This window comes from Nilaparvata lugens, chromosome 7 (assembly GCF_014356525.2).
Source record: "Nilaparvata lugens isolate BPH chromosome 7, ASM1435652v1, whole genome shotgun sequence".
NCBI lineage: Eukaryota > Metazoa > Arthropoda > Insecta > Hemiptera > Delphacidae > Nilaparvata > Nilaparvata lugens.
Window position 1 is genome coordinate 57,297,565 of NC_052510.1, and position 12,403 is coordinate 57,309,967.

At 33.8% G+C, this 12,403-nt stretch overlaps 1 protein-coding gene across 1 annotated transcript; it reads left to right on the top strand.

Annotated features, from left to right (window-relative positions):
* The first annotated feature begins 3,943 nt into the window (after positions 1-3,943).
* On the top strand, positions 3,944-10,553 carry LOC120352483. The gene is made up of 4 exons (XM_039433245.1): positions 3,944-4,074; positions 5,202-5,363; positions 8,217-8,381; positions 10,108-10,553. Exons 1-4 carry the CDS (start codon positions 3,994-3,996, stop codon positions 10,333-10,335), a joined length of 636 nt encoding a protein of 211 aa, XP_039289179.1. The 5' UTR covers positions 3,944-3,993; the 3' UTR covers positions 10,336-10,553.
* Positions 10,554-12,403: the final 1,850 nt, after the last annotated feature.

The window sequence follows — 12,403 nt, forward strand, 5'->3', positions numbered from 1 at the left end:
GTAATGTACTTGTCATTGAATAGAGATTCATTTTTAATTAATTCATTAAAATATTTTGATCTCGAATATCATTTTATTGTACTGAGATTTCTACAATAAGATTTCATTATTTTTCTCAATTTTATGACCACATAGGATCACTGTAGTTTCAGGTTAGTCCTATTCCTCCGTTTATTCGCTTTAATTCTCTTCCTTTCTTCCCCGTACCTTTTCATTCTTCCAGATCTTTCTTTTCTCAATTTATCTGAACAAACCTGTTGCCTTCTCCTAATTGTTTTTATAGATAAGATCCTATTTCTGTCAGTGATGGTTTCCCTATAGATTTTTGACATCGTCAATAGTTAAATTCAGTTCCGATATGTCTTTATTTATTTCCACAAGCCAAGGAATTGTAGCTCTGTCTGTTTTTGCACTCATGAATTTTCCAATAAGTCTTCTTAACAATCGATTCGCTGGGGTTCTAAGAATAATATGTCCAAAGAAAGAAATAATTCTCTTTTTGCGCATTGCGTCAGTTATTGGTTCTATTTCTCTATAAATCTGTTCTCTTGGAACGAGTCTGAACTGGTTGTCAACTACATGTTTTTTTTGTTTATGCTCTCATTATACAATAAGATGTTATCATTATTGCATATTCAGACCACGAAAGAGGTAGTCCTTCGACGTAGAGACAGACCTCCAATCCTTGGGTGTGAGAAGATGGAGATAGCGGGCTCATGATAGAGATTCGTGGAGAAGATTTGTGGAGGAGGCCGAGGCTCTTCAAGGGCCTGAGATTCAAAGAGTAGCATTACAGAAGTATTACTACACATTATCATGATAATTTTTCTTAATTATGATGATCACATCATGTTCCAATAAATTATGCATAATATCATAACCACCTCTAATAGAGGATTATTAGAGGTGGCTATGATAATATATTATGTTATTATATAATATTTGTTTTAAAATTTCATCTCACAAACTTGTCTTATATATTTTATGGAATAAAACACCCACTGTACATGATCTTTCTCAATTTTTTGTAGTTCTTCATTTCCCTCTAACACTTTAAATGATTCACTGCTTAGCATATGTATTTGAAAACTTGTACTAGTATTAAATAAAAAGTCTAAGTAATTTTCAAAACCCACTGATTTTATTAAAAGTTAGAAAGAACGATTTCGGGTTGTTACACCATTGTCAGTCTCTGATAAGCTAAAACTGAATACAAGAGCAGCAGAATTTATACTAGTAGGCGAGTACTGCTATTGGTCATGGGCATGAGCGCCTGCCATTGGCCCAGCTAGACAGTCTCCTCTCACTTAAAAGTATAACAGAAACGTCACAAAATGACGGTTCAAGCAACAGACTCGCCACGATAACAAAATTTACTTGCAGTACAAAAAAACCAAGGAAACAAGTGAAAGATAATAAAAAAATAGAAAAACTTGTACTGGTACCTATTTCAAAAAATACCTACCAGCAATAAGAATGAATAACTACAGCTCATTTCTCAACATATTCTTTAAATTGACTGAAATAGTTATTTGTGCAACTAGTGCGCAAAGTGTCAGTTTGCTGCACCGAAAGAAACGTTTACGTAAACGTAAACGGAATGGATTCTTGAGTGCAGCAGAGGAACTTTGCGCACGTATTTCACATTAAGTTTTTCCTACAGTTACCATTGAATATAAAAAGTGGGTAATTATGGGTAAAATTGCCTGAAATCCATCAAATGTTTTTCTGTGTAATTTTATTATTGATAAAAACCTTAATCCTAAAATCCTCGTTATCCTTGGTTATAATATATAATGAATAATAATTAGCGCGTTGTGCTTCGTTGCACCTCTGCTCACTATAGCAGCCCAGTCACTGTTACCAACTTCATTTTGATTTTGCTGCACTGTTGCTCCATATAACCTACTAAGTATTTTGCGTTGCCATGTTGCAAATCTGGAGTGCAGAAAAATTTTTCCCGCACTAGAGCGGAAAAGTGATTCTTTGCGTTCTGTAATCAGTGCAGCAATGGCCACTTTTCAACGTAACTGTAGGAAAAAATCTATGCTAATGAGATATTCTGATTCTATAGCTCATTGGAAACGCAAAGACCACTTGATGGAAAGAACCAATCTATGGAAGAAGCTTCACAAGAAACTTCTATAAAGGAATTCTATAAAAGAACTTCTCCATACAAATTCTCAGCCACACCTTCCAACCGAATTGAAATTGAACTCTTCTAGTTCAGTCGTTCTTAAAATAAATGAATAAATAATCCTCTCATTGCATTATTATCTTTAAATATGCTGCTTTTCACGGCAATAATATGAAATCTTGAGGGGCTAAATAAGTAGTCCACGCCTCTGAAACGAAAGAGCCATCTGATTGGTCAATGGCTTGGTTGAGTCGCCATTTCACCTTCACAGCTCACTACCAATAGGGAGCAAGCAGCTTGAGAATTGAGCAGATTAGTGTCTTGAATTAGTTTCGCCTTTCTCTTTCTCTAAAACTCTCGAAGTGAACAGACCAATATATGCATGGAAACAATTACAATCATTATAAAGTTGTTCCGTGATACAGTGTCCCAGTGAATTACATGATAGGTCTACTATAGGTTATGAAAATATGTTTTAGGAGAGTAACTATAACTGGAGTCGAAGAGAAAAATATTGTGCCAATGGGCTTCATATATCTCTAAATTCGGCCCTGACTGTAATACTTATTCTCTGCAACCGGAGACTTTTCAATTTCACTTTTTGTGTAGTTGAGAAGTTGATATTCATTTATTTATCTATTCCATTTACAATTACAAATCATAATTATAATATATGATTGGGAGAAGACAACAGGCATAGCCCAAAACTGTCTTCTCCCAAATTTTACAAAGAAAAGTTTCAAAGATATTGTGGTAATTATTCATATTGAATGAAAATACTAAGAAATTGTCAAAAATGCACAGATTTATTGATACTTAGAAAGTCCGGTTTCGGTTGTTACACCATTGTTAATCTCTGATAAACTCCTTGGAAGTAAATGTCATAGCTACAACAGTATTGTATGTTCTTGTATTATCTATCATTATCTGTAGTAAATAATGTAATTTTTGGTTCATCAGAGATTGACAATGATGTAACAACCGAAACCTGTCTTCCGAAGTATCAATAAAATTGTGTTTTTTGACAATTTCTTAGTATTTTTATTTAATACTATTTAATTTCATTATTCATAATCACAAGTATTATAGAATAAGTGAAATATAATTTATTGATGAAGATTACATTATCCACTACATAATTATATAAAGATGATACAAAAACATACAATACTGTTGTAGCTACATTTGCTTCCAAAAGGATATTTTGGTTAACTTTCTTTATTGATTGATAATGTGGGGTGTTTTGCACTCTTCATGTTTACCTTTGATGGAAATTAGTGGAATGAATCTGACATTACTCATACAAGAGAGTAAGTTGTTTCAAATATATCGACTAGCCAACTGAACACAAGAGAGCAATCATCGAGAGTTGGATAAGTTCTATAGGAAAAACAACATCGACAAATGCGTATAAATCTGTTCAGCTCCAATATTATGTGATTAGTTGGCGGTTACAGTTTTCAATCATGGTTGAAAGATAATGTAGAGTTTTTATTTTATTTGAGAATTTCATGAGTATGGAAGTAATTCACATTTCATGAAGTAAACATTGAATGTCACGGATATAGATTTTTTTCATTTCTGAGTCCCACAAAATTATTACTGGAATAATTAAAAGCTGTACAATGATAATTAATTCAACGTGATTCACCTTGGAAGTTTGTTCCGAATTCTACTGTTATCAATATCAATCAGAATATGAATAATTTGTTTGGTATCAGAAATCAGATCTCAGTTGTATATATGTTTTTATTGTACACTTTTATATGACTTGATCATGCAAGGATACCTGCCACTTGAAAAATGAAATTTTCTTAGTAGTTTTCCCTATGTGATGCAGACACGTATGTGATACTATGAATAAATATATAACTTTTATAAACTACTCTCTCCTTCTACTTTATGTCGGGGCAGATCTAATATTTGATGAATATGCGGTGAGTGAATTTTTTATTTTATAGATTTTTCAAGAGTTCAAGAAAGGCACAGTATGAAAGACTACCAGCTTCACGAAAAAATATCGGGGCACCGAGCTTTGCTCGATATTTATTTATTGACTTTTGATAAACCGAACACAATTCTTCAAAATGATTAGGGAAGTACTAACAGGCACAGCCCAAAACTGTTTTTTCCCCAATTTCGATTTATACACTATAAATAGTCTAGAAAGTAGGTTATGTTCCATACACTTGAATTCAGGTTCAATTTTCTGTTCAAACATTTGAAAACAAAAAAAAATTATAATTCAGATTATATACAAACCAAATTGAATAACAAAAAACACTCACTAATCACTTGAAATTGTCAAAAATAATGATCAACTTCGAATATGATATACTCTAGTTTGAGATGATTACCATGTCATGTCAACAAATCAGAGTATGTTGATCAAATCGATTAAAAATTGTCTAGCTAGATAAAATTTCTCGCTGATTGATTATGATTACACAGCTGGAAATAGTTCTGTCTCTCTTCCACATAGGCACACGCATCTTCTGTTATCGAGAGACGACGAAATTATCATCTGTTTTCCAAGGATGAATTATCCTTTCAATGTCGTTCATCAAGTTTTCCAAAGAATGAGACCTAGTGCAATCGAATCTTTATATCATAAACCTACTATGTTCCAAATTTCGTGAAAATTGTTAGAACAGTTTTCGAGATCCTTAAAACATAAATAACCAGATATAGAAATAGCCAGATATAAAAATAACTAGATATGAAAATAATCAGATATAAAAATAACCAGATATATACAGAAATTGCTCGCTTAATATAATAGGATAACTGGGCCGTTTGCACAGTGGATGCTTAAACTGAATTCTATCAGCTGTTTGCTTAAACTTAAAATGAACACATTATAACAAATGATACTTGATAGAGATTTAATCCAGTTTAAGATGAAATTTAGTTTAATCTGGAACTGTGCAAACGGCCCCTACATGGATCATCGGCTTGAGTTAACAGTGAAATTTGAAACATGAACGCCCTATATCATGGGATGGATATCAGTTTGTATTATATTTCCTCTATGATATTGGATTAAGATTGATGTTTTCAACAGGGACCATACGATCAAAAGCCATTGGGAACAGAATTTTGTCGAATAACGGGAAGACAATGCGTTGAAGGCAATTTCACAAGACGCAAGCTCCCGGGTATAGATAAAGATTGGCTCTACAATGTTACAATGCGGAGCTACATGTATATCACAGAAACAACCACTGTAAGCTTTTTTTCATGAACTCATATGCTTGTTTTCTTCCCTTATGATACACACAAATGTATAGACTGTGCAGTAATGACACATGATAGAACATAATCCATGAATACATGGTACACACAAATGTATAGATTGTGCAGGAATGATGCATGATGGAACACAATACATGTAAGCACATGGATACATGATAAACACAAATGTATAGATCGTGTAGAGATGAAGAGTGATACTTACATGCCATCTTGAATCCATGTCTTGAGTAGAATCCATGTCATCTTGAATCTACCATCTGCTAGAATCTACCATCTTGGTAGAAGCATCCATGCTATAGGTAATTTGGAGCAAATCCAGTCTGTAGCAGGTCTAGAAAGATTCAGGAATAGATTCAGGTAGATTCAGAATAGATTCAGAATGAATCCGATGCTTGTCACTGTAGTCTGTATGAGAAATTTAAAACTTGGATAAAATAATTGTCCTTGTTGTCAAATAGTAAGGAATTGTGCAAGCCCATATGTCTAGATATATTCAAATCGTCAAGTGTCATAGCTTACCATAGATAGCCTACTATAGCCTACTATAGCAGTAAGCCATGCAACTGTGCATCGACTCTGTTGTCGAATTGGGTATAACCTGTCACGTGGGCTTGCTTGAAAAGATTGGAAATTTGCACAATTTGTCAACAGAGATATTTTCTTCAAGTGTCAACTTATTATGAATACAGACTATAAAGGCAAACGCGCACATGGACGGACGTATGCAGATAGGAGAAGAAGAAATCCCTCCCTAGGTGTACGAATGTAGCAAGCACACAGACAACAGAATTTCAGTCTGTCTGTGTTCATTATTGTCTGCTCACGTCTGCAGGCGGAGCTTTGAATTTGTCTGTCTGCCTGTACGTAATCTACTTCTCTCATACGTCTGTCGTCTGTCTGTCTGTTGCTGGGTGCATTTACACCTTTGCTGTGCAAAGGCTAAAAATAAACTTTCTACTCGTGATATTTTTCCAAGTATTTCGATTTGTATATCATCAAGCTCATACGTCTGTCGTCTGTCTGTCTGTTGCTGGGTGCATTTACACCTTTGCTGTGCAAAGGCTAAAAATAAACTTTCTACTCGTGATATTTTTCCAAGTATTTCGATTTGTATATCATCAAGCTATCAAAATGAAAACGTTTTCTCAGGAAAACATTTTTTCATTTTTTTGAGATATGGGCGGCTGAAGTTTGAATTTTTGGGACAGAACATTCCAAATTCGGTACAATATAAATCCATGAGATTTAGAGGATGGATTCTTCATGGTATTGTTGATCTAGTGAAACAAAAATTTTCTGAAAGTATCAATTTTTGGAAAAGTTATTCAATTTACCAAAAATATCAACTAAAAGTTATTCTTGGTTATTCCCAGTAAATTGAATAACTATCTTAATTGAATAATTGATATTTCCAGAGAATTTTTGTTTTACTAGATCAACAATACCATGAGAAATCTATCCTCTGAATCTCATGGATTTATCTCTTACCGAATTTGAAACGTTCTGTCCCAAAAATTTAAACTCTAGACGCTCATATCTCAAAAATTAATGATCAGAAAAGAAATGTTTCTCTAAAAAAACTCTTTTATTTTGATTGCTTGATGATATACAAATAAAAAAAACTTTGAAAAATATCACGAGTAGAAAGTCTATTTTTAGCCTTTGCACAGCTTTAATGACTTTCCCTCAATGATTCTTAAGAAGGAAAAACCAATCATGCTTCGGAACTAAATCCTCTGGCATGTATGGTAAAATTTCTCTGATTGGTCTCTGAAACCAACAGTTTAGCAAGCTACCGACCAATAACTGGAACCAATCATAACGATTTCAGTAGTTGCATTGGTTCTCATTGGTTGAAGCTTGGAAGGTAACATGAGTATGCTCGAATTGTTCATGAGTATTTAATTGATAGGATAGTGTTTATTAATGATTCTTTAGAGCATGATGATAATCATGTTGGAAGATATGACCCAAACCTCACATTAATTAGAATATGATTGGAAGTTCAGCACTTTACGAGCTTTCATCACTGATAATGGATTAAGACTATTTTTAGTCACTTGTTCAATAATACTGAAATTTTTTCACAATATATCATGAATGATAGAATGCTAACATACTATTATATGATATTTTACCTGATTTCATGAAGAATATGAATAAACGCGAGTTCAGATCTCAATTAAAAATAGATTTCTCCAATAGTGCTTTCTACACAAAGGAAGAGTACATTGATCATTACTCTATATGAATTGTATGATTTTTCCTTTTCCTGTGTATTGTTTTTGTTAATGTGGGCTGTGTCCATTTTGTTTCGATCGTTTAGTGTTTTGGACAAGTTCCAGATCCCCCTGTTTAGGTAAGCAGTGGATGCTATCTATAAATTCTGATTACTGTGTTTCCAAGCCATTATTTTCCACTATAATTGATTAATTATATTAATTATTACCATCAATTCAAACTTTGAATGAAAGCGGATTTGAAGTGGATACACTTCTTTTGTAGCAGTGACTACGTCTAGACTTGTTGATTATCTTCGAACTGAGGAAACACATCTTCAAACTACGCTTCCTCAGTCTATGTGGTAACTCAGTCTGACAACAGGTCAAAACGTTGTCACTGCTGTGAAGTAAGAGTTTTCACTTCAAAAGTGTTTTTAATTTGCACTATTCCGATGTTACAAACAACGATATGCAGTCAATTATCACTGCATGTCGTTGTTCAAAACATCAAAATAGTGTATTAAAAACATTGCAGTTTGAATGGACCAAGAAACTATCAACTTCATATATTTATTTATCAATATCTTATCACTTTTTTTAAGATGCGGGTAGTAGCATCAACCAAAGGAGCAAGCGGCCATTACAACAGCCTAGCAGACATCACTAGACCGGCATGCAAGTGGTTGGATTGGATCCAGCCATTCATCAATGATATTTCCAGACATGTTGGATACAACCCGAAAGACATCTGCCTTGCAGCAATTCCGGTAATAAACGCTTATCAAAATAATCTTATTCCATGATGTATCAATCAAGAGTACTCTATTCAATGTGTGAGTGCCTCTCGGAAATTATACTGAAAATTAATAATAAATAGTTATTATTATTATTATTAATTGATAATATCAATCATAATTCTGGAGATCAATGGTAGTTTTCTCATATATCAGTATCAGTGAAAGTATCCGATACCACGAGAATACTGTTTCCATGATTTTCAAGTGGATTATTCATACTAAAGTGAGGTCCAGGTTATAATGACGAGCCGAGAGGAATGAAGTGTAGTACGATGAAATCTGAGCATTGTGTCAGAAGTTATAAGTGTTTGAAATTTTGATCCTTGAGGTGTCCTTAAGCGCGCCTCTCCACTAGGAAATACTGAAATGAAGTGCATCTAACGGGTGATTCTCATAGAACATAATCTCATGAACTTATGTCATTGTGCAATATATCAATGTGAAGACTATGTAGTTGGTGATGATGGTTGAAGCTGAAAATTAGGTGTTTTTCACAATACAAGGAGCATTGTTGTCAGGTGTACCTGGGATTCTATAGAGTGCTCTACCTGATCCTAAATTGTAGAGCACAAAAATACGCTCAGAGGGATTTCGAATTATACATCTAAATAGTAACTATCGGAAGATATTGTTGATCAAAAACTAAAATTCACAAAATTGATTTTTTTCTTCAAATTTCACTCATTTTTGAGAATCATAACTCAGTACACATTGAAGATAGAGAGTTCCGAATGCTCTCCTTCTATTCAGAATTTTATAATCTAGAAAAAATGCAAGAGCAGATTTTTCTGTCCGATCACTAGATTTGGCAGAAATAGCTGAAAACTGGAAAATGAGCCGAAAATACGAGGTTTTTGGGCCACCCTGTATCTAGCACAAGGAAATTTTGCATGAAGAAATTGATTCTGGACTTCTCTTATGTACCTGAATAATATATTGAAAAATCAGAACTACAATATAAATTGCAAGCACACCCCCTTTTTTATGTCTATATTAACTGGACTACTATTGTAATACTGATTTGTGGGAAACCAACATCTGTCCAAATAGCCTATAGGTTTTGTTGGTGTTCATAGAGCTCATTCTTACTCATTCCGTGATAAATTTGAGATTGACATCGAATTATGTTTATTGTGTTAGTTGAATGTTTTCTCCCAATAATATCGAAGAAGGATAACAAGTTTTTCAAACCATTAAATGGAAGGAAAGATTAACTATTAATATTTCTCCAATTTTTACTGTAATTCGAATAGAATAAGTTTGTATGGGTGTTTCAAAAAGATTGATCCAATTCTAAGCAGTTATATCTATTTTGAAAAATGGTTTACAAAAACAAATTTTACAAAAAATTACTCACAGAAGTATGAAGTTTGAGATGATGATCAGACTACCACGATGCCAAGTGCATCGAAACTAGTTTGGACTCAAATAAACTATGTGGAATTGACAACATCTTTCCATTCCACCTTACTATAGTTATTTGTGCAACTAGTGCGCAAAGTGACAGTTTGCTGCACCGAAGGAAACGTTTACGCACGAGCCGTAGGCGAGGGCGGAATTGTTTCTTGAGTGCAGCAGAGGAACCTTGCGCACGTATTACACATTAAATTTTTCCTACAGTTACCATTGAATATGAGAAGTGGTTGATTATCAATTGAATTAATCCAATATTGATATTATTCTTCCATTCTCACAGGGCTTTTATCAGATCACAAACTTCCATCTGAAAGAGCAATCACACTTCAGAATAAAACAGATTCCAATAGCTCCTTACGGATTGTATAAATTTGAGTTCCATATGTCGGAAAAGGATAATCCAAACTGTCTTTGCGTACGCATCTTCGTGGAGATAACGCCTGATGCCAAAGCTATTCTAAGGAAGCAGAAACAGAATCGCACAATTATTCAAATACCGAAATTTTGAACCTGAATCTATAATAATTGTTTCTGAATTAAATACCTGGATTAAGAAATTGAGAATTGAAAATTGAGAGATATCTCAACCCTGGAAGATGAAGAAAAATAAGAAGATGAAGACGAAGAAAACCCTAAGAAGGGTTATTATCAAGATAGAGAGATATCTCAACCCTGGAAGATGAAGAAAACTAAGAAGAAGAAGAAAAAGATGAAGACGGAGAAAAAACTGAGAAGGGCTAATATCATAGAGAAACAATAGCGTAAGTAGATATCCCATGGTATAGGGCGTTTATGTCGCAACTTTTACTGTTAACTCAAGCCGATTATCGTTGATTGCTGTAGATTATTGTTGATTTTTACTGTTTTGTTGGGGTGAGAGTGTATGAACGGCACAATATGAGAGACTACCAGCGTCATACAGCTTCACAGGAAAGAACTACGTGGACTATTGGCTTGAGTTAACATTGAAAATTGCTACATAAACGCCCTATACCATGATACCATGGGATATCTACTACTTATGCTATCGTTCCTCTATGCTATTATCAAGCATAAGAAAGAATCAATAAAGCAGCATCATGGTATCTATTCTACTGCAGTTTATGTTTATTAAGGCAATCTAAATTTTTAATTAGGCACTTAGTCGGTAATCACATTACAATTTGCACAATATGAATATTTCTATCGTATATTATGTATTATTGATGGTTAAAATGATTGGCCTTTCATTATTGCAACATGTATCTTGAAATTAACATCGTTTATTGAATAAAGCGTGGATCTCTCTTTTGTACTATTTATTTTTGCTTCTCCAGTATTTCATTAGATTTTGGTATGACTTGACATTGTCAAACAACTCATTTATTGGAACAATTCGAAAAACTAGTTCCGGTTATTGCATCTTTATGAAGAAGGAGTAAGCTAGAAGGTTAACCATTCAGCAGCAGAATATAACTTATAGTATGGAAGGAGCTCCAGCCATGGGATTGGTCAACAGCTGTTAACCAATGAGGGTTAAGCTCGTCTAATCTCGGCCAATGTCAGTTGAGCTATTTTATTGACTGTTTCATTACATGACCTTATTCCCGAATAAGGTCATGAGAGCCGTTAAGCATCAGCAAATGAAGAAAAACTAATTGAACCAGATTTAAAATACCTGTTGACTAATACTAATATAATAGAGCTATTATAGCTGTTGGGCGGGGGGAACACCGGTTAGTCAAGACAAGACTAGTCACGTTTAGTCACAATACTTCACATAGTTGCTTATGAAGACATGTCTAATTGCAATGACTAATCAGTGTGAGTTGCGTCATAAGCAGCTATGTGAAGTATTGTGACTAAACGTGTCTGATCGTCTTTTCTTATCTTGACTAACTGGTGTGCACCTAGCCTTATTTTAGAAGATTGAGCTTCATTTCAAGTTTCAAAATTTTCAATTATGAATCCAGCTATCAGTGATGATTTAGTATGATGATGAAATATTTTTATTTAATTTGGTTTCCAACTAATCTAAATTCTAAATTGCTAGTTTATATAATTATATTTTGGACTCAAAATTGGACAAAACTTATGAAGTGTAAACATAACCTATTGTTAGACAATTTCTATCCAAATTTGGGAGAAGAATATTTTTGGGCTTTAAGTCTGTTGTTCCTTTCCCAATCATTCATAGTTGAGAACAGAGACCTTAAAGATGCATAGACTCACATGCAGCGCTAGTGTCGTACTTGGAATTGAAATCGGCCATTGAGGGGGCAACCTATAAAATTATTACATACCAATGCCTTTGTAATCTATAGTATTAAATATATAGATATAATATCTCGTGCTAAAATACACCAATGGAGGCCTTCAATTTCAGGTAAGAGCTATCATTGGGAAGGCATAGGCATTGTGGATCTATATCTCTTTAAGGTCTTTGGTTGAGAATGATATTGTATCTATCGAATTTATTTAAATTGTATCTATACAATTTGTATAGTGAGAATGAGAAACATAAAATGCTAGAACCAGTAAACACAAAAATACGAAAACTTTAACGGATAAGCAGAATGAGAAATTAGATAACGACT